The sequence below is a fragment of the Rhyacophila brunnea genome, unplaced genomic scaffold, assembly GCF_057557595.1.
Source record: "Rhyacophila brunnea isolate RB1 unplaced genomic scaffold, BYU_Rbru_1.0 scaffold_22, whole genome shotgun sequence".
Taxonomy (NCBI): domain Eukaryota; kingdom Metazoa; phylum Arthropoda; class Insecta; order Trichoptera; family Rhyacophilidae; genus Rhyacophila; species Rhyacophila brunnea.
The window spans coordinates 7,206,261-7,232,682 of NW_028232882.1; the positions used below are offsets into that span (position 1 = coordinate 7,206,261).

The window sequence follows — 26,422 nt, forward strand, 5'->3', positions numbered from 1 at the left end:
AAATATTAATTTCTATAAATTAGTAAATTAGTTGTTGGCTATTTAGGGTATCGCGCTACGGTGTGAGAATAATACTTCTAGCTAGACTAATATATCAATCTGCAGAATCTAATACAAATTATATAACAGTTTTTATAAATTATAATATAGTATTTAGTCCACAGAATTAAAAAAAATGGTCAGAGCTGCTTTTGTCATCTTATAAGGAGAAGATATGAAAAAAATGTCAGCTATACACACTTTAATCGGATTTAAATACACATTTCGAAGATTAATTTATGTATGTAGAAAGTAACTTTTATTTATATAATTGTCTTCTATCTTCCTATGCTTAATGCACATTATTCTTTGTATTACGAGTATGTACTGATAAAAAGCCTGGGGCTTCTGTTTACTACAGACAAATTGATTCATTCCCAGCTAAAAAGCACCAAATTCAGTTCATAATTGCGTTTGATATAAAAATGAATTCTCTGCAATATCTTATAGTTAGAAAAATATTCAAATTGTAAATAAAATGAACAATGTTTTTACACTCCGCTGAGAATCTAACAAAATCTAATATAATATACATCTCTATTCTCTTGCTTACTATAAATAAATCCCCCTTCCATTTGACGAACATCTCTACTCCAACCCCTGCTTTTCATACACGACTCATGAAGTATCGGCCGTAAAATTAGTCACTCTATAAAGATTTGATTATCCAGATATTATAATATCACTTTATTACATACATAGTCATAGAAATAGGCATGTTTTTTTTATTCTGGAACCTGGAAGTAAAATTTTTTTTTTATTGTAATCTTAACTACATACCTTCTTGAATTTGTCCAGATGATCCAAGTTCTACTGTAAATTATAATTTAATCAAAAACGGTTTTTTCTTGCATAATAGATGCAACACTGCTTTCATTGTAGATGTCTACGCATGTCAGGGAATATTTCTTCGTGTGGGTTGATTCTTATTGTTGACTTGACGATTATCGGCAAAACTTTATCGTCTCACAATGATGGATATAGTATTATGATTGTATCAAATAAATTTGATGAATATGAGAAGGTTTAAAGCTGTTTCCATATTTTAACGAATAAAAACAATTTCTATATGTAATCCTTATACCTACATGAAATTATTGTTAAAACAGTTCGCCCACAGTGGAGTTGAGACTCGAGCAGTCGGCTCCCGACGTAAGCGTTGCTGGTTCGAGTCTCAGGGTCCTGTTCAAATTTACATGTTTTTTTGATCAGTATGTGTTTGGATCCATGAAATAGGCAATAATTTTTGAATGAATATTTAACAATCGGTTCTGGTAAAAAATGTCTTACGATACCTTCATACAATAGAGGTCAATAATGCTGTCTTATTGCAAAAAAGGAGTGATTTACTCTCTTTACGTGCATTATCTAATTCATGAATACTATAGTTGAACATACATAACTTGAAAACATCTCATATATACCTACCCACTAGAAAAAATCATATTTGAAAAAAAAATACGATGCCCGACGGGATTTGAACCCCTAGCACTATGCACAGTGGCGCGATATCAGTTGTTATACGGGTTCAAATCCCGTCGAGTATCATATTTTTTTTCAAATATGATTTTTTCTAGTGGGTATATTCTGAGGTGTTTTCAAGTTGTGTATGTTCAATATATGGAATGTTACATTCTCAAAATCTTGTGAATTGTTCGTTGAATAAAAGAAATGGTTTATTAATATGTACTGTAGTTATTTAAAAAAAGAAATCTCCATTCTCGCTACTAAGCAGAGCTATGGGATACAAAGTAGAGACTATAGAATGATATTATCAATTTTTATGAGAAATGCTAAAAACCACTCGTCCAACATATTGGATCATTGCTCCTGGTTAAACACAGATTGAGGAAAAAAAATCATGTGTGATTCGACCCAGATGCGAGGATTTAACCCATACCCACACTTTCTGAGATGAACACTTGACTCATTTATGTGATGCCTATTCAATTTTTACAAAGCGCATGTTATAATATATTATCATCTTTACCTCAAAATTATGTTTATGACACATAGTTGGTTAAAAAAAAATGATTAGGTAGGTATATCTTAATTATGCTAATTATTACTAAAAAAATTATCACCATTTCTCATGCAACATAATATTACATATTACATTAAATTTAGTTTTTGATGAGATAATAAAAAAAAAATTATCTCATAAAAATGTAGAGAATTAGTAAAATTCATTTCATTTGGTAAAAATATTGTGCACGGTGCTATGCATCACAGCAGTGGTTAATAATATATATATATATATATATATATATGTTTGTATTTACATCTATAGACAAATTATTGTGAGCCCGCCACCCCCAAATATTTGGGTTTCGCAGTTTCCGTTCATCACTCACTTGGTATTCCGACTCTGATCTTGACGGTTATCTTTGTTTTTTTCTGCTGTGACGTGATCGATAACGCTTTTTTAACGTCGGTATTAATTTCAGTCATTGTCAGTATTAATAATAAGCCAATTCTATGGTATGTGTATGTTTCGTTAACAATAATATAATTTTCTAAAGAATGCGTTTTTTTTTCGTATTGTACTGGTTTTATTAATAATATGATTTACAGATTGCATTCACCTGGAAATTTTTATGATATAATTGGACATGACATGTATGAAGAATGCATGCTTCATTTGATTTGCTACCTGTATTTTTTTTTGCTATTGTTCATTCATGTCTATTATGTAGTAAAAACCTTTAGGGTCAATGTTCCTTTTAATACAATACCTGTGGTAGGTAATAATAAATTCTGTGTTATTATATTAATATTTTGCTAATGCTTTCTATAAAAAAAAATAAGATATTTAATACCTAACATAAACAGTTTTTGGAAGATTTTTTTTGTATTATTATTAGTGGCCTCAGCTAATAATTTATAATATGCAATTGTAAGCCGTGGATGGGATGCATATTTGTGAATATATTTTTATCGAGGGTAAATAATGCCACCATTTGTAAAATCCATCGATCGTACGCTACGGGTATACGTTTCAATACAAATATGCTGAATATGGTGGGACATGGATTGAATCTTGTTTATTATTCATTTTTTTGTAGGCATTTACCACCATCACCTGGCCAAATATGAATGAAAAATAATTGTAGAATATTTATCTGAGAAAGCGTACATTAATATTTTGAGTGAAATTCAAAATAATTCCACCATCGTACTGAATGCATATTATGTATTTAAAATTAAAATAAATCCCTATTTTCACTTCTAATACTCAGGACATAAATCACAAGAAAACGTTTATACTAACCAGAAAAACGTAACTGTATATTTTCAATGAGAGAATTGTATGAACATGACAGCCTGCCGAAAGCGGGCTTGTTTTTCTGACCATTTTTGACCACGATTGACTATCCATGTGCGCCTGTTGTAAGCATAGGATATAGGCATAGTGAAGGTTTCGGAACAGATTTTATATGGGAATTGGTTGCTAGCTATTCTAATAATTCTGGATTGAATGCACATTGAAAACGGTGACATGTGGTTTTTCACAACCTGTAACCACGGTTCTGAACATTCTGCAAGCATTTTATCACGATTTTGAATTCACTCGGCTAATTCCATAGATTTTTTTTTTTAATTATTACGAACCATGTCCTTGCTTTTTTGTACAAGGTTGTTGTTAGTAATTTTGAACAATCACAAACACTGAGGCTTTGAGAAAATCACATAAATATATTGTGTCACTGGGATCGAACCCAGAGCTCCCGGATGGAAGGCCAGCGCCTTACGCACTGCACCACGCGAGCTGCATTTAACGTGAAAATATTGCCAATATAAATGTTGAAACTTTGTTATGAATTTATGGGCTACATGTAAATTGTACGTATTACATTTCACCGTAGCACAGTTCGCTGTGAGCTTTCTTTTCAGAAAGAGCTGACAGTATACTATACGGTCATCTCTATAATAGCACCGAGGTGAAAAAATTACGCGTTGTTCGTGGAGCATTGCAGACAATAATGTTCCAATTTTATTAGATCCTAACCATTATATCGGCTATTTTCAAAATTTGTTTGCCACCGTCTTCTTGTAAACCAACAAGAACCTTATTTTATTTAGACATGAATTTTATCTCAGTACCATCCGACCCAAAGAAGTTGGATGGTCTTTAATTTATAACCAAATATTTCTGATACAACATTCTATGGTGAAGTGTAATACAGCGAACTGCATACGTATAAATTTCCGGACATGGAATTTATGGTATTCATTGTTTGCATGCATTGACTAACTAGTGCGACAACCTACAGAATATTTTTTGCTATGGATACCAATTTAACCAACTAAAAATGTTGAGAAATCAGTGCTGTAATACTAAAAGTTCATAAGACTTCCCTAATAACACATAAAAACTGATTTATTCTCTATAATCTGGTGATACAAAAACATAATAAGTATTATAAATGCGTCAGGAAAATAATAACCTATATGGTAATGTATGTAACTCAGAACTGTCAAATTGTAATACAGTAGGTATTGCAGAATCAACATAGATATTGTAATATAATCAAATGAGATTTTACTTCAGTATCGTTACTGGAGATGCCTTACATTACCGCTGTCAGTTAGGACATTCATGAAGTTAGCTGCACAGTAGTGAATAAAACTTCAGCGGCTACTATATACCGTCTCATACCTATGGGTAGGTCCAATTGCCTTATATGAAATGACAAAAACTATGAATGTGTAAAACCTATCAGTTAAAAGCATCTTCTATGCTTTTCGAAATATCACTTATTAACTAACGGCTTCACGCAAGAAGTTGTTAGCTAACAAATTGATGATATTATAATAATAATTTCATTCCCTGCAACATAATTATTTTTCGTGATTGGTTTTAAGGTAATGTGTATTAAAAGTGAATCAACGATTGATACTTGTAACTTCTTTGATTCATGGACGACCTGTCTTGAGGGTATTATAAAAAACACTTGGGGTCAAATGCATAGTCATATTCAATTGCCTAAGTGGCCTTAAACAACGCTTAACCTTATGTCGTCAACATCAGCGTGTGAATTGAGAAAAACATGTGACGTGTTTATTATTATTCTTATTTGAACGCCTTAGTTAGACTAACGTAATGTTGAAATCTCTGCATTTGGTCATCAGAGACTATTCGGATGGGATTCCATTATATTACAAATCGATCCGTTGGACATGATGTTATTTGGTCAATGGGTGTGACCCTGTTATAAATATAGGATGAAAGATAAATCATTATTTCCATGATCACTGTTAATTTATTTACTCACATTAAGTTACACAATAAATTAATAGTCATTGTCTGAATATCGTAAAGCGAGCGTACAGCGCAGTTGTATAGCTAAAATACTAGATTAAGTTTCAATGAAAGGTAGACACTTTGTGACCGACAGCGGAAATCGTGTTTCTACAGTGCGAAATCTTTACGGTGATAGGCAGCGGCTTGTAGAACTACATCCCCTCCTCTCGCGTTTCAGTACTTTCAATACTTCGAAATCGAAAACCATAGACAAGATACAACACGAGCGCCGCTGCCAGGTCTCACGTTAAAGATTTCGCAGTCTAGCGGCCGATTTCAAAGCTAAATTTCAGCTTGTTACTTTTGTCAACAGGTCTCGCTACATAACTAAGAACTCAGGTTTAGCCAAAATGTCACTTGTTTAACTTCAAGCTTATATGTAATATAATTGTTTGTATAATATTTGTGATGTCATACTAAGTAATGTCTGTTGTCGCTTGTTTCAGTGTCTATCTCGCCATGCTGTTGGTGGGTGGGAGGAGGGCCTGTGCGCCATGAGCCAAACTCCTGTCGGCGGTCTCCCGCAAGGTAAAACTATCTCTGCCACACCATGCACAAAGGTTAACACACCACCCTCTATTATTTATCATTCTCATCATCAACATTCCTCCCGTGGGTTCTTTTGCGCCTCTCACCATCTCGGTGCAAACTGATCCATGGATATTTTTCACTCAGGTCTTCAAATTTATATTAAATACTTCCTGTAGTGTTTCAGTAGATATGGATTTGAATTGTTTTGATTATTTTAATTTGAAACTCCACTTCTCAAAGGCAGTTTTTTATTTGTGAGGAGTACTTGAATGTCTATTAACCAACATGCTTGAGAAAGCTTGCTTTTGCTGTATGGATATATCAATCAGTAGATATGTGGTCTTTCTGTTTAAAATATTATATGATAAGTATAAAGTATATAATTGATAATTAGAAATGGGTATGCAATTTCATAAAGATATTTAAATATTGCGGCCTAAGCAATTCTCCCTCAACCAAAGTAAAGCTAATTGGCTGACTAGGATGGGTCAATATGGTAAAAAGAGAAAGCACATTGTGGTTAATTTTATTGGTGTCATTTTTTTTTTACGTAAAATGGATGTTGGCCACTTGCCCAACGTATTAGGTCCATACTCTGACTCCAACCACAAGTTGAAACAACAATATGTGTATTTGCCAGACCCAGGACTCGCACCTGATTCGAGCCATCGTGGGTGTATAACTGAGATTGTATAGTATCAGCTTTGTACTTATCATAGATTTACCAAAGACCGCAGAAATATTGAAGCAGCATTTTGGTCCTGGTGTTAATGCAAATTCAGTATAAGTACAGAATTATTTTAGAAGATTTTTTGTTTTGAAGCATGCTTTATCGGTTTTTTTTAACCAAAACCCTTCAAAAACTCTACTTATCTTCTTTTTTGTTTGCTTGTTTGTAACTATCTTACTATTATTTAACTGTAATATCTTTTTTCTTTTCTACATTTTGAAGTTAGTGTTGCAATGCATAGTTTATTCTGTTTATGTGATACCTAATCTACCTTACCTAAGGTAGGGTTTGTTCTCGCATGCAAACCAGAAACCTATTTCTGTCAGTTTGACATTTTTGGTGCGCATGCGCAATTCCAAAACAGTTTTCTGATAGTTTCAAAATTACTAGCACGTAATTTATATTAGTGTTTTAACCAAAAATGTAAAAGTATTAATTTGACACCTCCATTAAGTCTTAAATTTGTATAAAATAATATATGTATTATACACAAGATTTAAAAATGAAGCATTCTTTACTGAAATTACATAACTAAGACAAGCCGTGTTGGAAAATTCTAGAAAAATTCGTGCGTGGGTCGAGTAAGAAAGATGTGGGATTCAAACACATTTTTCATTAGTCCTGCGAGTGATTTAACTACTTGGGTCGGTTAATTAATTGTTAACCTAAAGATGTGGGTTCAAATTCCACAAGGTCTAAGTTTTTTTTTAAGATTTTCCTGTCTGAAGCTTTATTAAGTTATGTACCTATCTATCATTTTGGCCATCGGTTGGCAATATTCCAAAGTTATTACAAAGCCATTCTAGCGTCCTAGCATTAACTGATTCCTAATCTGGTTTGGTCAGCGTTTGGATGTGCGGGAACTATATTCAAACTGGAAATGGACACTGCGTTAAATGTCTGAAGATTTTCTCTTATTACACTAATATTACAAAAAAGTCAATAATTGATACTTAGTCAGCATGATTGTTTTGTATGTGTTTTGAGTAAATTTTTTAATATCAGTAGCTTTAGAAAATTGGTAATCTCAAGTGGAAATGATACAAATGAGTACGTGTTTTGTGTTGCAGGCTGGGAAAACAAACTTGCTGACAGGTCATCGCTGCCGCCTGTGCCCGGCGAGGAGAGGGGCCGACCACACTCTCTCTTTCAAGAACATCCTAATCCCGCTAACTTGCACAGGTATTAACAACCAACAAAAACCTTGTAATTTTTTTATATTATAGTCGATTTCGTTGATAAAAAGAATATGCCACAAACAAGCAGTAAGGCTCTCACGAATTTAAAAGGAATATAATATAATATGTGTATAAATTATTTTAAATGATTATTTTTGTGTTTTCAGATATCATGGAAGCAAGGGCTCATCGTCACGTCGTTCCACTAGTGGGACAGGCGCAATGGGAGGGTCATCCTCGGGAACGGGGACAAGTGGAGTGGGAGGAGGGGGGACATCGGGTGACGGCGGAGGGAGGTCTCCCCCCTATCTCCGCTGGGCACGCAACCTGCGCGACCTTCTTGAGGTCATTACTGATACACTTTTTTTTACCAAGAAAATGTTTGTTAAAATTGCATTGTAGCAATAATTAATTACAGTATTTTAGCTTAATTCAAAATAAGATTCTTTTTTTGAAACAGATGTTTTTTGAATAGTACAAACTAAATATATTTTCAAACTTCTGATCATCAATCAGTCAATCTTCGGAATGAAATATCAAAAGTTTGCATTACCTAACATAATCTATTTAGTTTTTTGATATAATTAGAAATTAGACAGCTGACATATTATTGCAATTTGCCAAAACTATTTATATTTAAAATATCTCTAAGTGAGACATTTTGTCACATTCGTTAGAAGTGCTATGCCCTAGCACAGATTCTGGACATCAACAAACTTTTCAAAATTACAAATCGTTATTTAAAAACTATGCTTGCATTCAAAAAAAAATATCTCACAATATTTCAAATAGATAAAAGGTGAACGGTTAAAATCAGTACTTTTCAGGAAGGCACTACACTTAATTACACCCTCGTTTCCTTTTTCTTTTTGCATACGGATTTGTCTAAGCACGAAAATAATGATTTAAAACATTCATTATTTTGAATTTCGTACATACAGATTTAAGAATCCATTTCGCAACTTGTGGATAGCGATTTATAAATGTTTGTTTTAGGACGCGGAGGGAGTCCGGCTATTCCAGAATTTTGTCCGGGAGGCGGGGGCGCCTCACGCCGACCGCCTGGATTTCTACTTTGCCTGCCAGGGACTCAAACAACAGAAGGACCCTCAGCGACTCAAGTCCATGGTCTCTGCCATATACAAGTGAGATATAACCTTAATAACCCCGACTTCCATTTTTATGGTGTTAACACACTTTAATTGTTAATATCCTTGGTGGATAGACATTGTAATATTGATTATAATAAAACAAAATATCTTGAAGGAAGGACATATTCTTCTGGTATTGCGGTCACGACGAAATCACTTTGGAACGGTGTTAATGCCATTTGAGAGTAACAGTACCAACACCTAAATGTTTCACCTGCACTGCCACTATTCTACCCACATTATAATATGCCTCCAAACCTTAGAAAGTAAATGCGAGAGAAAGACAAGCGACTAAATGCATTTTAAATGTCATGTTGACGGTGGATGTTGAAAGTGTCATAAATGGCCAAACAAACGAGTCTGTCATCAGTAAGCTTTACATTCGAGAAAGACTCGTCAGTTTTCCAGTGCTGTACTTACTAGTTTTTTGCCCATGAATATCGAAAATATAAATGAGACCAATCCTTATTATTTAATATTATTTGTAGTGAACACACAATTATTGCTTTGTAATGTCAAGGTGATTGTTAATTTTCTTCAATATCACAGTGAATAGGTATTTATTGTCTTTTGCAGAAGTTTGCGATTAATTGGCCGGGTACACTGACGCGTGAGTACGGGGAGAAAATACTAACTGTTACGGTTTGTTAAGAATGCTTTTGTTTTGCAGATTTCTACGAAAATCACAGCTAACGATACCAGACGACGTGCGGCGGAAAGTCAAGCTGGGCCTCAAGGATGAGGAGCCTCTTGAAGCCGACATCTTTGATTCTATGCAATCAGAGGTAACATACACAACTTTTTATTTTACAACTTTACCATGTCATAATATTATTTTGATTACGGATTATTCATTCATTCATACGTCGGCAGGTTGTCAATGGATGTCTTTTTCTTTTCCTTTTTCATTAAGAATGTATCACACATTAGTACCTACTCTTGATACAATGTAAATGAAACAATATATCATCAGTCTATCTTGTAAAATTCATAAATCCAATTTTGATCAAAAATGAGATTTGTATTAAATATTCTTGCATCCTGCCGCTGGAGTGAGACAAAGAGAAGATGTAAATCCCAATACTTTATACTGTGGTGTAGATTCTTTTTACCGTTGCGCAATAGGCTCTTTGGACAGTAGGAGAATAGTTTGACAATGAGACCAAAAGAAGACCAAAATTCTCATAAAACTTTTACAATTAATGGGAAATTGAATATATCTTTGTGATGGTGAGAGAAATGTTGTTTTTGTAACACCTTAGTGTCTTCAGTCAAACATAATACTAATGGATTTAAGTTTTGTACTATTCCAATTGAGTCGTTTTTTGCGACCCGGGTTTCGCCTTTCGGCACTGACAGTGTTTATTTGCCTTTTGTTGAGTGTACACAGTGCCTGAAGATGCCTAAAGGCAAAACCCGGGACGCAAAAAACGACTCAAATGGAATAGTGCAAAACTTCAATTCATTAGAATTTAAAATCAAATTCCATCAAAGACCTTCAGTCGATAGTATTAATATTACAAACATAATACGTTTGTTAAGTTGATCACAACCTACTTGGAAGTTGGACACGCCTGGCTTAAAGCAACCAAGATAATAACAATTCAATAATCCTGATGTGATACTTCCACTTACGGTGGACATAATGGAAAGGAGGTGCAGGAATCGATGTCATTTTGTATAGTGCTTGTTTTCATTTTTTACATGTTGAAATTCTATTGTAAAAAAAAAATACACAGTTTTGATCATTTGTTTTGGATTTGTGAGGTTTTGGAGATTGAACGTCGATGTGTTGTATAAATTTGAAACAATTTCATACGAGGTAAACATAAAGTGTTACACAACTATAAAAATTAACTGAAATCTGTTTATTGACTGAAATTAACTGAAATGTTTCTCGTTTACTGTTTACAGATAGAAACGATAATAAAGGAGTCTACCTACCTTACCTTTCTCCGGTCCGACATGTATCTTCAGCACGCGCAAGCCACCCAGTATCAGCATCATTCTCTTTCCTCCAATTCGTCCACTCCATCTAGCGGTAGCATTTCAAACTCATCCAGTTCCAAAGAGGTTTGTTCAATGTTTATATCCAGTTTCATGACTGATAAACTTATTCTATCATTTTTAAAAATAGCCACCGAGATACCTGAAGTTACTGAGTGGGTATATCACCCAAGCATTGACGGATATCAGCTGATCATCCAAAATGACTGCGGGATGATGGATTGTTAAACAAAAATCCAGAAAAAACATGAATTTAATGCAATCATTGGTACTTGAACCTGTAATTTATGGATAGTAAGCGCTAGTTGATGAACTATGCTCTATTGTGGTTGATAATGATTACTTTGATTGATTCTCGTGTGATTTATCATTTATTTCAAACTCGGATCAAATTGTTCGCTTGGAGTTGCATTAGACTGTTTCAAGAATAATTTCACTTCGTAATTAAAGAGATATGCATACGGTTGTGATGTGTTCCATCTTGTGATTTGTGTAATGACCTGTGATTCAGTTGTGCGCGTCGACGCTCGCGCCAGCTCTGGCCACGCTGCACGAAGGCGAAGAGTTGAGCCTAAGCCAGCATCAGCAGCAGCAGCAGTCCTTTCCCTCCGCGCACCGGCTCACCAAAGACCTCCTCATGGCCACTCAGAAGCGGAGGCTTCAGCCAGAAACCTTCTCCGGGTCAGTTGCATCTACTTTTCTCACCAGCATAATGAATTTAATTTTTACTTTCACCCCTGCTTGCTACTCGTAATAAATGTCACAATTCGAGATGTATGTTTTTTTTACCCCCATCCGAGTAGTTAGAATTTTATTGTGCATAGAAATACAGTCCCTAAATTAATGTCAGCGATTGTAAATTAATTATAATGATCTAAAATTAATCTTATTAATTAATTATATTAATTCAAGAGGCTTAGCATTTATATGATGATAGATAGTGTATTATAAAATGGGTTTATCACTCGGTATTGGCCACATAAAACTTTGGTTTAATACTAGTGATTCACTCTCATGGTGAGCTTTACCAATTTCGAGTATCAAAATTTACATTTGAGTTTATATAATGTAATTATTATCTTTTTAAACCCTAATTGTTCCCTTATCTTCTCATTAGAGTTTCCAACCACACTACTCAATTATAAACTTAAAACTTACTTACTTACTTAATACTTAAAATTTTATCAACAATCCCTTTTCCACATTTCATAGCTCCTTTTCTACCCTTACCACACACACACATATTGATAATAATCATATCATGACATACTTAAACTCAATGTAAATTTTGGTGTCTGACCATGTGCATGAAACGTGTGTCATAAAATAAAGAAGTAGACGAAGCACATAAATTTTAGATCATTTGCAGATATAAACCCTTACGAGGCCTTTGAGATTTTGAGATCATGTTGTTACAGTAACTGTAGCAATACATAAATAGGCAGGTACTGACTGTCACATTGACTGTCTATAGAAACAGTTCAAAATTTGCTTGATTTGAATTGGATATGAAAATATTGACTGTTGAAAGGCAGAGTGACGATTATCGTGGGGTTACTGCCGAAAGTTGGTAAGTCCCGAAATTATGTCATGGAGTCTAAAATCAGTCATAATGTGTTTGTAATATTGAATTTGTTTTCTAGCATACCTATTTATATATAGACAAATAACTCTAAATACCTAAATTAACGATATACCAACTTTTGGTAGCAACGCAACCCCCACGATATACTAATATTTCAATAAAACAAAAATATCAATTCACAATGCAATGTGTATTTGTAATCATGTGATGTGTCATTAAAGATGTCAAAATAAGCATAGGCATATTATCGTCACTGTTCTGGCAGAAGACACTAATTCGAAAAAAATACATATTGAGTTAGTACCAAAATGTTCCTTATTTCAAACTTTACCGTCTGGAAACCTTCTTAATAAATAAACAGTCTTTGTTTCAAAGTCATCCTTTTTACGATTACTTAATAAACTCACATGATAGACCATTATTTCAAACTTTTTAACAACTTCAAAGTCAAATCACTCAAAACTAGTATTCTCCAGTTAGTGTGTTCTGCCAGAACAGAGACGTTATGTTCAATATGCTGATTTGTCAGACCACAAGAGCAAATGAAATGATGAAATTGTACAAAAAATCTGAAAAAATCACTTGCCTTTCAAAAGTCAATATGTTCTCTCATATAACAAATATATATTATTGTTTCAATCTTTGAATCGCCTCTTAAATTATAATTTTTAAAATTCACTTTTCTTTATCTATGTGTACAAGGAATACATATTGATGTTGTCCAATGTTAGTTAATACATAGTCTTTTCACCAGACCAATATGGTGAATTGACTTTCGAGTGTTACGTGAAAGAGTGTCACAGTAGGTAGTTCAATGTTAGAGTGGCATGATATGCTTAGATCCCTGTTTTACCCTATAATTTTTATACAGTGGATAATATTTATGGTGCGTCCATAAAGAAAAGATAATTCTATTACAGTCGAACTTGGTTATTACGATCGAAGAATTATTAGGAAATAGTGATATCTCGAATGTAATGAGGAAACATTCATTGACATTTTAGTTTATGATTTTCTCCATACATTCACTTTTATAACGAGCTACTTCTCAGGTATACCGAGCAAAACTGTTAATGTGTCGGATCGTTTAAAAACATTTTCGACCCTAAGCAATAAAATCCGACCGGGCAGTTAACTAGACCGATGCCGCCGAGATCAGATTACGTTTATGACACTAGTTAAGTGTCTAAATACTTATTGGTGTTTTCGCTGACAACATTGAAAAAGTATCCACACATATGTTTGAAATTGCATATAAAGCTGGTGGCTCAGCACTTCATTACAATAAACAACTTCTTTTGTAGTTTATGAATGCCATGATGTTTCGGGGATTTTTACGATGGTTTTCAGATTTTTTATGTTCTATGTATAGAACATGGCGCAAAAAATGTTATGTAACAAGTAATGCTTATAATGAGCAAATTCAATCGGTTCCATCTTCCTCATAATAACCAAGTTCGACTGTATATGAATATGTTATTCTATCTGTGTATGAATTTTAATTCAAATTCCATTTGTAGAAATTATTGTCATAAAAATTATCCATGTATCTTTGCGAATAGACATGACCCAATAAAAAGCGTTTAAAATTACACGTTACTCCTGTTTACTACATTGAGTTTTTCAATGAGTAATCGATGTTTGGCTAATGTCTCTTCCCATGTTAATAATTTACAACCCTTAATTTAATTTGCTTCCTGTTTTTATGTTTATTATCACCATCCGATTTTTTTTTTTTATTTCAATTTATATTTTATTTTTCCCCTCTCCCTCCATGTCGTGTGGCTGCCGCCATTTTTTTCTCCGCCTGCCGTTGCCCGATGACACCTACACAACGATATTAACAAAAACGACATCTCCAACCAATCATCATTTGAATGCTAAATTCACAACACATCATAACAATATTGATCATCATGCAATAAATAACAAACAAATTGAAAATTGACGCAACGGAAACAAATGAACGACCGATTCCGAATTTGAATTGTTCCCGCTTCGTTTGTGGCATGCGCTTGATGTTATTGCATTGTTGAACGAGCGCAGAGGTGCCAGAAGGAATTATTCAGTATACTCTCACCCGCATCTCTCCTACTCGGAGTATTGCCCCGTGTCTAGACAGGACTCGGAACTGCAGTCTATGAGCAGCGGAAGAACCGACTCAGATGCCTTGTCCATGTCAGGCAGCAGCGTGTAAGTACAACCAAACCAGGGAAAACGCTACACTATGATTTTGTTACCGTGATGTCGCTATTACAAATATAAATCAAGAAAGATTTTTGCTAAATATTTGATCGGTCTGGTGCCATAGGTGTAGATTTAAATCCCGCATCTGGCAAAAATCACCGGAAGTTTTTTTTACTGTGTGTTTGTTCTATAGCTGGGACCGAAAGGTTTGTGAAAATAACTATCAACCTCCATCTGTGGAGGCCCATATGCTCCGCTTAGAAGCAAAAATAGTCTTTTTTATTAAATTTTTATTAATTATTTAAAGTAATTAATTAAAGAACATCATCTCAAGAAAATCACAAGTGTTGTGTTGACGCGTCAATGAGAGTTTGGTATGAGTTATCAGTAAAATAACACATCGCAAACTGACTTTTTCTTATGGTTGCAGATCAATAGAAAGCTAAACCTTCATTTTTATAATAGTGATACTTGTGCATGAAGGAGGCAAAAAAAACGTTGTCATCATCCATATAATACTCCTGAAATGTTTGTGAATAAAATATTCTTCATATTAAATGTTTCTCGATGCTTTAATTTTTACCATAAAGTTTAAAGCCCTTTGTCGGAATATGCAATATATCAAAATGTGATATACTATAATACTATATAACTTTTTCAATCATAATAAAATAAATAAGATAGCTTTGGTATCTTCCGTCTGAATTTAATTATTTATCTTTTACTAACGTGATGTGTGATTTAAGGCCATGCATTAGTTGAGGCACGGTCTAAAAAGATCGTTGCTAGGCGATGCGCGGACTGCGGGTCGCGGGTGCAAATGACACCTGTCAAACGAAATATTATTTGTCATATAAATCCAACATACGTTCATTTTATGTTCTGTTTATTGTTCTATTAGTAACAATAATAATATATTCATTGACATGTTTTCTTTTTAAAGTAAATGGGTAACGTTTTTAGTCATCTTTACACGATTTTAGAATTAATTGACCCGTCGCCATCACGCAGCAAAGTGACGTGCTTCTGGCTCGAGATTCTCTCAGTGAATGGCAGCGAGTCCAAAATTTCGTCGCGCCTACAGTTGGAAATTATTTGGCGTTTCACTGATGCGTCACCTTAATGTGAATGGTCATACTAAATACTCATTGGCAAAACTATACATATTATATTTACTCTAATAAATCTGCTTGCTTTATTAAATATTTTTTATGTAGAGTTTGTCATAGCACTTGATGAAAAGTGCGTTATGTTTGTATAATATAATATTTATTATTGTATTGTTATTTAAAAATCCCGCAAATGTGCACGATTAGTCTTGAAAATGTTGCTATACTGAGTAGGAATGTTTTTGATAGCAAAACCTGTATTCTTTATTTTATTACTAAATCAATATGCCCACTGCAATAAATATAATCAAAATAAAATACCGGACATATCGGCATTTGTTTGTCGTTAAGTTTTTAAACATTCTTTTCTTATGTTTTTGACACGTGTCATCACGCATTGCAGTGGCGGAGGGTGGAGGTAGGCTGTTAAGATCCGCCATAAATAGTGCACACTGAACTTTGTCAGTCATACGTATTTGTTTTCATTGAAATAAGACTACAATTTACAGATGGTGTTGGTTAGGTTTTAAAATTCAATTAAACCCTGCGAAAGTCATAATAGGTAATAGTCAAAAAATACTCATCTATCTATAACATATCTAAAATTATGCAATTAACATACATACTATGTAATACGTATCACTAACAGCGTTTAATGTGCACTATTTATGGGGAATCTTAACAGCCTACCTCCACCCTTCACTACTGACACATAGTGTGAAATTACATATTTTTGTTAGATTCATCTCTGTTATTGCAAGTAAATGCCATGTATAAAATGATAAAGAGTATTGTGATTTTGAAATATGATATGAAAGCTAATGTCAATTGACATTGTAGCGATGGAATGAGCGTGGGGCGGCCTGGTCACGGGGCGCGTCGGGAACACTCGCGGCATCTACGAGCCATCAAAGAGAGCGCCACACTCAACCGGGACACGCACACACGAGATATGGTATGGACTAATCGACAAAATAATTTCTCTGTGTCTCATACAGTTGTAACAACGCATTATGGAGAATCTATAGATTTTACACACGCCCATGTTTTATTTATGTATCTGAATGGTTTTTGTATGACAACCATTCACTACAAACCCAAGTAAATATTTTTCAATTATTATTTTTATATTCAATAAATAATATTGGTGAATGGATAAGTGGCAAGTAGTTAAAAATAAAATATTTGAGAGATTGAAGAGGATCGAAGTTTGTATTATTACCTTCATTTTACCGAAATTTAGTCATAAGCCTAATCAGTAAAGCTCACTACCCGGGTTGTGGGTTCAAGTCCCATTCGGTACAAAATTTTGTAGATATGTTCTAAATTATATTAAATATACATAATTTGAAAACATCTCATGGATATACACGCTAGAAAAAATCTTTTAATGGAAAAAACACGACACCCGACGGGACTTCAACCTGTGTCCACTGGATTCGTAATTAAGTAGGATGCCCGTGGCTTAAGGCTATACCTCAGTTGAGGCATGGTCTAAAAAGATCATGGCTAGGCGATGCGCGGATTGCGGGTCGCAGGTGCAAATGACGCATACCGAACGAAATATAATTTATCATATAAATCCAACATGCGTCCATTTAATGTTCTGTTTATTGTTCTATTAGTAACAATAATAATATATTCATTGACATGTTTTCTTTTTCATGTAAATGGGTAACATAACCCCCGTCGCCGTCACGAAACAAATTGACGTATTGACACCTCGACGTTCGTTCTCCGAATGCCAGCGAGTCCAAAATTTCGTCGCGCCTATAGTTGAAAATTATTTGCCGTTTCACTGATGTATCGTCTTAATTGGAAAAACACACTGGCACTAATCCAGCGGATACAGGTTCAAGTCCTGTCGGGTGTCATATTTTTGCTTCATGAGATGTTTTCAAATTATGTATGTTTAATATATAGAATGTTACATTCTGAAATCTCGTGTGTTATTCGTTGAATAAAATAAATAGTTTACTAAATTATATTTGTCCATGTACATGTTAAGTGAAAAATCAACATTTGAAATTTATAAACGCTAAGTATGTTCAAACTTTCCAAGTAGGTACCTGACCAGTTTACATCATCACTGGTCTCTGGTTTCATCCACTGTTCGATGACGACTTCTCTGAACTGACTGGAACTGTTCACAGATATTTAATTTCAATCTGTAAAATTTTATGAATGTTGATATTTTTTTTCTTAATAAATTTGTACATTTTTGCCGTTTGCCATGTAGTTGTTGCCCAGGACATTGAAGCACCAGAAACCGCAGTGCGCCATATTGAAGCCAGATGAGTTTGCCCCTCTGCTGATCGAGAAATTGGAAAAAGTGAAGAGAGACCGCGATACGCAGGAAAAACTTGATCGGAAATTAATGGAGGTCAGTTGAGGTTATGTTCATTTAATTTGTAGTTTACAAATTGCAATACATGCTAATTAAAATTATTATTAATTAATTATTGGTTATAATTAAAAGAACATCAAGATGTTAAGATTTAATTAATTTCAGTACAAAAATCTCAAAGTAAAATGAATACAGTAAAACCTCGTTAATACGAATTCTATGGGACCGAAAATCGAAAAAAAATTCGAATTACAAATTATGAAATGTATGGGGGAAAAATATTAAAATTTTGAAGAAAAAAAATATTTTCATTTTCATTAATTTCGTTTCCGATCATAGATGTGCCTACCGAATTGGGTCATAGAATGTCAGGATTATTTTTATTACCTTCTTAAAATAAGTAATTTTTGATGTTTTAAGAAAAGTCTGTCACTATTTTCAATGATTGGCTCATGAAATAGTGTACTTTATTACGATTTATTGAATATTTTTATATGCCAGGGACTCTGAAATCATTTCGAATTACGGCGAATTTCGAATTATCAGTGTTCTTACTAACGAGGTTTTACTGTATTTGGTAGTTATTAGTTTGTTTCCATGCATTGCATTTTCACGCAAGATCTGGTGGATATCATTATGGTAATGTGATTATAGTTAACTGTTTTGTCAACAATAATTAATGTTTTATAAATTGTATTTTAGAATGACGTGGACGAAGGTCTGAGTCAACCGATTCCTCCACGATTATTTGCCGCCGCCATTAGAGACAAACTTCAGGTCGATGATGACAATGATCAGGATATTCTCGGTATGTGTTTAATGTTGTGTTATAATAAGTAGATTTTACAGATATCCGGTATATGTTCTGAGGATAAATAAATGCTGTTTACCGAGAAAGACCGTGGCGTATTTCAAACAAGAAATTTAATTGGGTAATATTTACACTCCCTTAACCTTTTAGCAGCCCAGCTGATAATACTAGGTATAATCTCCAGGGCCCAAGAATTAAATAATATATAAAAAAAAAAATTATCAGTGGAAAATTTTATATCTAGCACTTACATATTATGAGACATCATTTGAAGTTCGTCGAAAGGGTTTTTCATTCATAATTTCACGAAAATGTCGGAAAATTTGCACCAAGGTTAGGGTTATCACAACACTGCGAATTTACAAGAAATAGTTCAAAAATATTTTTAAAAAATTCAAAAAAAAAATTTATAAAATTTATAAATTTTACAAATACACATTTTTTTTTGCAATATCAGTATTATTTTCACTGTCCACATAAACATCTTTAAAAGTTTTCTTCCGTATGGTAAATTTCGAAACACGGTTCAAAGCATAGTGCAATGTCACATTGCTTGCACACAAACCGCGTTTCCCTACGTTTCTTATTGTTTTTTGTATTATAACATACGTAACACCTTTTGGTGGCACTATTTTTTTTGTCCGTGGGTGGTATTTTACCCAGAAAATGCCTCTCCGTAAGCCTAGTGGGTAGCGGCACCTTCCGCTTCAAATTTGTCTTTGGATGTGTCTTGTGTTTTTGAATCAGTTGATCAATAACGTTCAACTGAAAGTCACCTAAGGGCTGTTTTTTACCAGTTTTTTGTTGGTACAATATATGCGCATTCAGTAATGATAAATCTAATAGATGGAAAAAAAGTTTTTTGTACCATTTCAGGGTTTTTCGTGATGAGTTTACGGATGAAAGCATCATGTCACTTTGGTCTACAGCGCCCATGTTTTTGTTGTAGTCCACGATGGACTCGGGTTTTGAAATAGGAATTTTTGTCACATAGTTTACTTTTCCCGTCGGTTTGAATACATTCTTGTGCACTGTGGTCAACATTGTCACGTCTTTTTTGTCTTTCCACGCCAATGCCATCATTTCGTCAGTGTGAAATGTCTCGGTTTCCCCTCTCTTCAATTTTTTTACGAATTTCGGCATCCCAATTCGATTTCTTCTTACGGTTCCGCAGGCATTTGTCCGGTGGTCATACAGGTACTTGAACAATGTTGGGCTGCTGTACCAATTGTCGATGAAAAGCGTATGTCCTCGTTCCAAGTACGGTTCAAGTAATGTCACCACAACGTTGCCTGATATTCCGATGTAATTTTTCTTCTGAATTTCTGTTTGTTTCCCTGTATAAATTATTATATCTAACACAAAACCAGTTTTACAATCGGCCATTACGAAAATTTTAATGCCGAAACGACTTGCCTTCGTTCTGATAAATTGGCGAAATAAAAGCCTCCCTTTGAAGAGAAGAAGACTCTCATCGATGCACAAATTTTGATAAGGATACAAGTACTGTTTGAAAGAAATTTTCAGCTCTTGCAAGACCTGTCTTATCTTGTACAATCGATCTCCGGGAATTTGGGTTTCATTATCGCTAAAATGCAACATTCGATGCAAGAGCTCAAAACGATTTCTGGACATTGATTCGGAATAATACGGTGAAAACAACGGTCTTTTGATAGACCAGTGTTCAGTAATTTTGTTGCGAGAATTACGTGACATGAGCATGCACACTCCCAAAAATGTGTATATATCGTCGGTTGTGCAGTCTATCCATCGTCGTAAACGATCACTTAGAACCGTGATATTTTTTGTAGCAAATTTAAATTGTTTATTTGTCTCTCGCACTATCATTTCAATAAAGGAAATGTGGATAAAACACTTGAAATAATCCATTTCAATTGCATCCGAAGCTAAACTATCTCCTTTGCATCCCGATTCAGTATCATCGAATGAAAATGCGCGCGGGTCAAATAAATCCGATTTCCACTCAAATGTCGGCCTTTCAGTAGCTTCGGATGTAGTTGGTTCATTTTCTTCAACTTCCAAAGTATCGTCAACTTCATCAACTTCGGAATCATCACTATCGTCTTCAGATTCAATCGTTTCTAAAAGATTGTCAATTTCACCATCTTCACAATATTCATCCATTTTGAATTGGAAAAATTGGTAAACTAAACTCGTAAATATAACACTTTTGTTTGTCCAAATTGAATGCAAAATATAAATAAAAATAGTCACAGTACTTAGTCACTCGACACTAATAAAATTTTCAATCTGAAAACATCGAAAATGTTTCAATTCAATAAGTATACTCGTAAATATAACACTTGTATACGCAAATCATACGCGAAATATAAATATAAATACTCACAACACTTCGTAACTCAACACAAATTAAATTTCAATAAGAAAAAATGCAAATTCTTTCAATTAGAACGCAAATCAGACTATCATACCGACGACCAATTATTACGCGATAGCGGTGCGAACTAATGAGTCAAAAATTTCTCAGTACATGGGAAGAAATCGGTAACCCTGAACGGGCCTCTCGGGAATCCCCTTTATTCTCGCGATGTATTTGACTTTTCAAACATTTCTGCCTGCAGAGCTTGCCCATAGATGTCAATACACGTATTAAAATTGAAAAAATAAATATATGACTCATATTAGGCTCAAAAACGGCGCGACGAGTTTCGCTCGTCACGGGCGCACGAAAGTAGACGCCCATGACGAGAACCACTCGTCAGTGGCTGTTAAAGGGTTAAAAAATTAATCATGTAGATTTCATGTTTTTTAACTTTGATGGAAAAAATCAAATTCACTTATTTACACAAGTGAACATTACAAATTATAATTCCAAGATGTTCACAACATGACATGAACTATATAGGAAAAAAAATTAATCAAAAATGTGAAATCATACAAGTAAGTATAACAAAAAATAAAACAATGTCTATCTAAACTCACCCTCACGTAAGTAAAATATATCGATATTCAAAGCAATTTATTTGAACACAGTTATTGCCCTTTCAATTGGCGTCACCAATGCTACGTGAGTTCAAGTGGCAAGATAAAATACACACTAACGTTGTTATTTTTTGTCATTATTGCAGATCAGCATGTATCTCGAGTATGGTCAGACTTAACTCCGGCTAGATCCCCTGGAGGTGTCGCCCCCTCTCCTCCGCCACCCCCTCCACGTCCCCACTCCCACCCTCGCAGACCTCGCGATCTCCAATCAGCATTCTCGGCTGATTCGGGAGTCAACGTTCCAGATTTCACTGACACTCTGTCCAGTAGTGAAGGAGTACCGCCGTTCGCAAGGCAGGCTCAGGCCAGAAGGTCTGTATTATTTCCATGTATTAGATTAAAATTTTAGCCGTTTTAAATTGAAGTGATTGATTGTGAAGATAAATTGTTTTGTGTGCCTGGTAAAAGTGCAAAGGGTGAACACTGATGAGTTGGAGTGACAGAGTGAAGGAATTTACTGAAAAACCAATAGCATCCACCATAATGCTTGCATAGAATAGGAAGAGTTGGAGAAGGCTGATCCAGAGTTCCGCAGTACCTATTCTTGAGTGATCACATTCTTCAATTGTGTGTGTAATATGTAACGAGGAATAAAGATATAACAATAGTATTCAAAGTGTGTACCATGGGACTTCACGTCGAATGCTAGAGGCACAGTAATAGATTCTAGCATACGTGCAGGTAATTTCGCATAGAGTCGAAATTGAATATGATTGCACTTCCCTCCCATTGTCTGCCAAACCGACAATCACTGATTACCAGGCCAACTCGGACAACAACTGTCTTTCACATGGAAAAAAAGGTTAAAGTATATGTGTATTATCAGTAAATAATGAATATTATTTGTTTCGTGTAAAAGCTTAGCGAATCCTAGTACCTATTTATGACGACTTACCTCTTTAACCCTTTATAGGACAACTTTTTTTTTTAAAGATATGTGCTTAATTATTTTTTTTATATATTTTAACATTAACTTTTTTTATTATATGTTTATTATTAACAGAAAAAATATTTTTTTTTTTGAAATGTATATAGTTTTTTCGTAATTATCGATTTCCCAGCGGTCAGTTTTCTGACCGGTGTCCATTTAGGTAAAAAAAATATTTGTTCACAAAAAATTTTTTTAATAATTTTTTTTAGGAAAAAATTATAATTTCATTTATTTCTGTAACAATAATAATAACTTTATCAATTTTATAGAAATTTCTCAAAATAATAAACGTTTCTAAGGCCTTGTTGGCTTTTTCTTTTGTTCAGACAATTGATACGGCATAAAACACGGTATGCAAAGGGATACTTTGCAATTTGTTACTGAGCTTCGTATCACTTTCAGCATAGTGCTGCAATAACCACATCTACAAAGTGTACATTTTTCTGGATAATGATTTGAATTGATATCGTCAGGAAATGGAGGTCGACCAACCCTTTTTCGTGAAGTAAAAGATCCTATCAGCTGATCAGCCAACTTGTTTCTAAAGTGAAGATGTGTAATAGGTTTTTTTTCATTATCCAACATACATTGGTATTCTGTAATTCCTTCAAATAATCTCATGAATGCGTCTTTACCCATGTCTTCAAGGTCTTTCGCACTGAAACCTCCGCTTCTCCCATTTTCCATCCTCAGACAATAAAAACAAAATTTTGTTCGGCAATATAGGCTTCTACTTATACATATAACATTCCATAACTATTTTATTTCATTCTGAGATATGTATTTCAAAAAAATATTACAGTTTGAATGAAAACAAAAACAATTATTTTTACCCGCGATTTTTATGGAAAACATTTTTTCAAAGAATGACACATATCATCAAATAACTCGATAGCGACTAATTATCCACAAAAACTAACTAATTGTAAAAGTTCACTATATTTTTATATGAAATTAGATGTATTGTGGTTTAGAAATTATTTTTAGTGTTTATATTATGTAAATCAAAAAGGAAGGTTAGATTTTCGACATGCCACTCAATAATTTGATATTATTTTACTATAACACATACAATTTATAGGTGAAATACAAAAAACTATATATTTGTATGTATAGTATAAATGTGCATACTTTGTTTTTAGTAAACAAGTCACAATTTTCAAAAAACAAGAACTTAAAAACACTGTTGTTGAAAAACTGGCAGCTATCATGTCGCTAAATGGACACCGGTCAGATAACTGACCGGGACACATTTTTCGTAATATACTCAATATGTGCAAACTTCAGGGCGATTGGTCAGATTCAAGACCGCTGTGCATTATCTGAGAATGATTAAAACCCATAAGGGTGTTTATAACTTGTAAAATTATAGAAATATAGACCTTAATGTTGCCGGTCTCAAAACTATCCGTTTTTCGCTTATGACCTATAAAGGGTTAAAGGTGATTTTTCACAGTAACTGCTAATCAAAACTAAATATCACTCACAACTCAACTCGGTATGAGAAATTAGTGTAGGTGTGATGTGTGCAGTTTGATTCCCTTATTTGAAAATCTGTGTACTGAGCGATAGATTGTGTCTGGTAGTCAGGTAATATTTTTCCACTAGGGAAATCTTGAAATGAAAATGTTCGAAAACCATGGAGATCTATGAAATGTCTCAATTGTGTAAAATATCAGAAACAATGAATTAAATTTGGAATGTATTTTAGATCGCAAAGCAGGAAGACGTTGACGGAACTGACCGACAGCGGGGTGTCAGTGGTATCGGATATTCCAATACACACTCTGTCCCTCTCCGCCCAGCAACCTGACTCTCGAATCCTCAACTGGATAAGGGATGGTGCCACCAGCAATGATAAGTAAGCACTTTTTCCATTTAATATCCACAGTTAATCAATATATAAATAATATGAGAGATAAGATGAAAAAACAGTGCTAAGGCTAATGGTTACATTAGCGGTAGAGGTTGTGATCGAAATTTCGTGTTTCGAGAAATATTGAGAAAAGATGAATCTCGATTCTCGAGAAATAAATTTTCAGAAATGTTACCAGGATAAAAATATGTTCAATATTTTCACAATAAAAATTTAGGTCTGAATACATAGTTTAAAAAACTTGATTTGAAACACAGAATTAGTCAAATTATCCAATTTTTTTTAACAAAAATAGCTAAAGAATAGCTCTTGTCTTTGATCTCAAATGGAATCCATAAATTCAGTGCGACGAATTTTTGCTAAATGACTTAAAAAAGAAATTATGGATGGAAAAAATCTAATATTGTTATGTGAATTGCAGGTATGGTCGTCAATCATTCAGCCGCAGTGGTTCAACGGAACGGCCAGGGCAGCCAGTGGCCACGGATCCCCAGATGCCCCCCCTACCCTCCCCTCACACGCCCACCCAGCTGGACGAGGCGCGCCGGAGGCTTCTGCTGGAGCACCACATGCCCCCGCCACCCATCCCACATCCGTCCAGACACGCCAAAAGGTCTCGCTCTATTCTACATCATTTGGTTGACGTACAATACACAGTTCTTTTCCGTCAGACAATTTGCTTTCAGAGACGCAAGCAGACTTTCATAGTTGTCATGTCAGAATTAGGAATATTAATATAAAAATACCGAATCCAATGGTAGTGTTACGGTCTTAAACTACAGATACATCTAGACGCCACCCATTGCATTGCTAAATGAAGCTGCGTGCCGTGAGTTTGGTTTGTGGGCGAGCGAACGCATTCGTATACAAATGTTTGAGACCATAGACCATTTCGCTAGTGCTCGCCCAAAGTGCTCGCACTAGACATTTTTTTACATTATATAGTATTTTTAAGCAGTCAAAATGCAACCATTAGGTAAAGATATCCATAATTTAAGTTATTTTAAAGAAACACTAGGTCACTTGATGTTAAAATACGTAATAATATACAAATAAATTATCACGAACATGTATCAACTTACCTATGAAACGTAATACCATCTTCTTGCTTATCAGTACGGCTACCACATTTTAATACAACACACAGAACCATCTTTTCTACTTAATTAACTAAAAATATTTACCACTGACTTTATGTTTAACACAAAAAATAGCAATTTTAGCAACACGGTTATTGACGCTTAGTTAAGCAATAAAGTAAGATTTGGCGCGACACCGTAGCAAACCATCTCCCACATCTGTAAACCTTTTATCTTACTGTAGCGCGTGTCGCAGAGATTATAAGGGTGCCGAATACTTTCTCACTCGCACTTATGCATCGTTTTTGTTCAGGCAAGCAATGGTTAGCTTTGAAAAAATATTGTTTCAAATATGGTATTAGTTTTGGATTTGATTGCAGCTACCAAATTGGTCATCCAGTGTGGTCAACATAAATGCTCTCGACTTAATCAGTGCTTAATAACTAACTCCTTCAATTCTTCTGTCTTCTTCGATGCCCTGTAAATTTACCTATGGTGAGTTTGTCAATCCAGAGGGTTTAAGGGCGGA

General features: G+C 34.4%; 1 protein-coding gene across 3 annotated transcripts in view; it reads left to right on the forward strand.

Moving 5' to 3' along the window:
- The window catches only part of Axn (protein axin), a 262,982-nt gene that overhangs the window by 233,121 nt on the left and 3,439 nt on the right, over nucleotides 1-26,422 (forward strand). For 2 of the 3 annotated variants that reach the window (XM_085949344.1, XM_085949345.1), the window contains 14 exons: nucleotides 5,791-5,872; nucleotides 7,676-7,787; nucleotides 7,951-8,128; nucleotides 8,780-8,928; nucleotides 9,605-9,719; nucleotides 10,849-11,007; nucleotides 11,453-11,622; nucleotides 14,573-14,719; nucleotides 16,663-16,777; nucleotides 18,062-18,205; nucleotides 18,872-18,977; nucleotides 22,091-22,319; nucleotides 24,650-24,799; nucleotides 25,236-25,427. In XM_085949344.1, the coding sequence (XP_085805470.1) occupies nucleotides 5,839-5,872; nucleotides 7,676-7,787; nucleotides 7,951-8,128; nucleotides 8,780-8,928; nucleotides 9,605-9,719; nucleotides 10,849-11,007; nucleotides 11,453-11,622; nucleotides 14,573-14,719; nucleotides 16,663-16,777; nucleotides 18,062-18,205; nucleotides 18,872-18,977; nucleotides 22,091-22,319; nucleotides 24,650-24,799; nucleotides 25,236-25,427 (2,000 nt within the window). In that variant the 5' untranslated portion in view covers nucleotides 5,791-5,838. Of the gene's footprint in view, nucleotides 1-5,790; nucleotides 5,905-7,675; nucleotides 7,788-7,950; nucleotides 8,129-8,779; nucleotides 8,929-9,604; nucleotides 9,720-10,848; nucleotides 11,008-11,452; nucleotides 11,623-14,572; nucleotides 14,720-16,662; nucleotides 16,778-18,061; nucleotides 18,206-18,871; nucleotides 18,978-22,090; nucleotides 22,320-24,649; nucleotides 24,800-25,235; nucleotides 25,428-26,422 lie in introns of all 3 variants that reach the window. The other variant, XM_085949346.1, reaches the window with a different exon arrangement.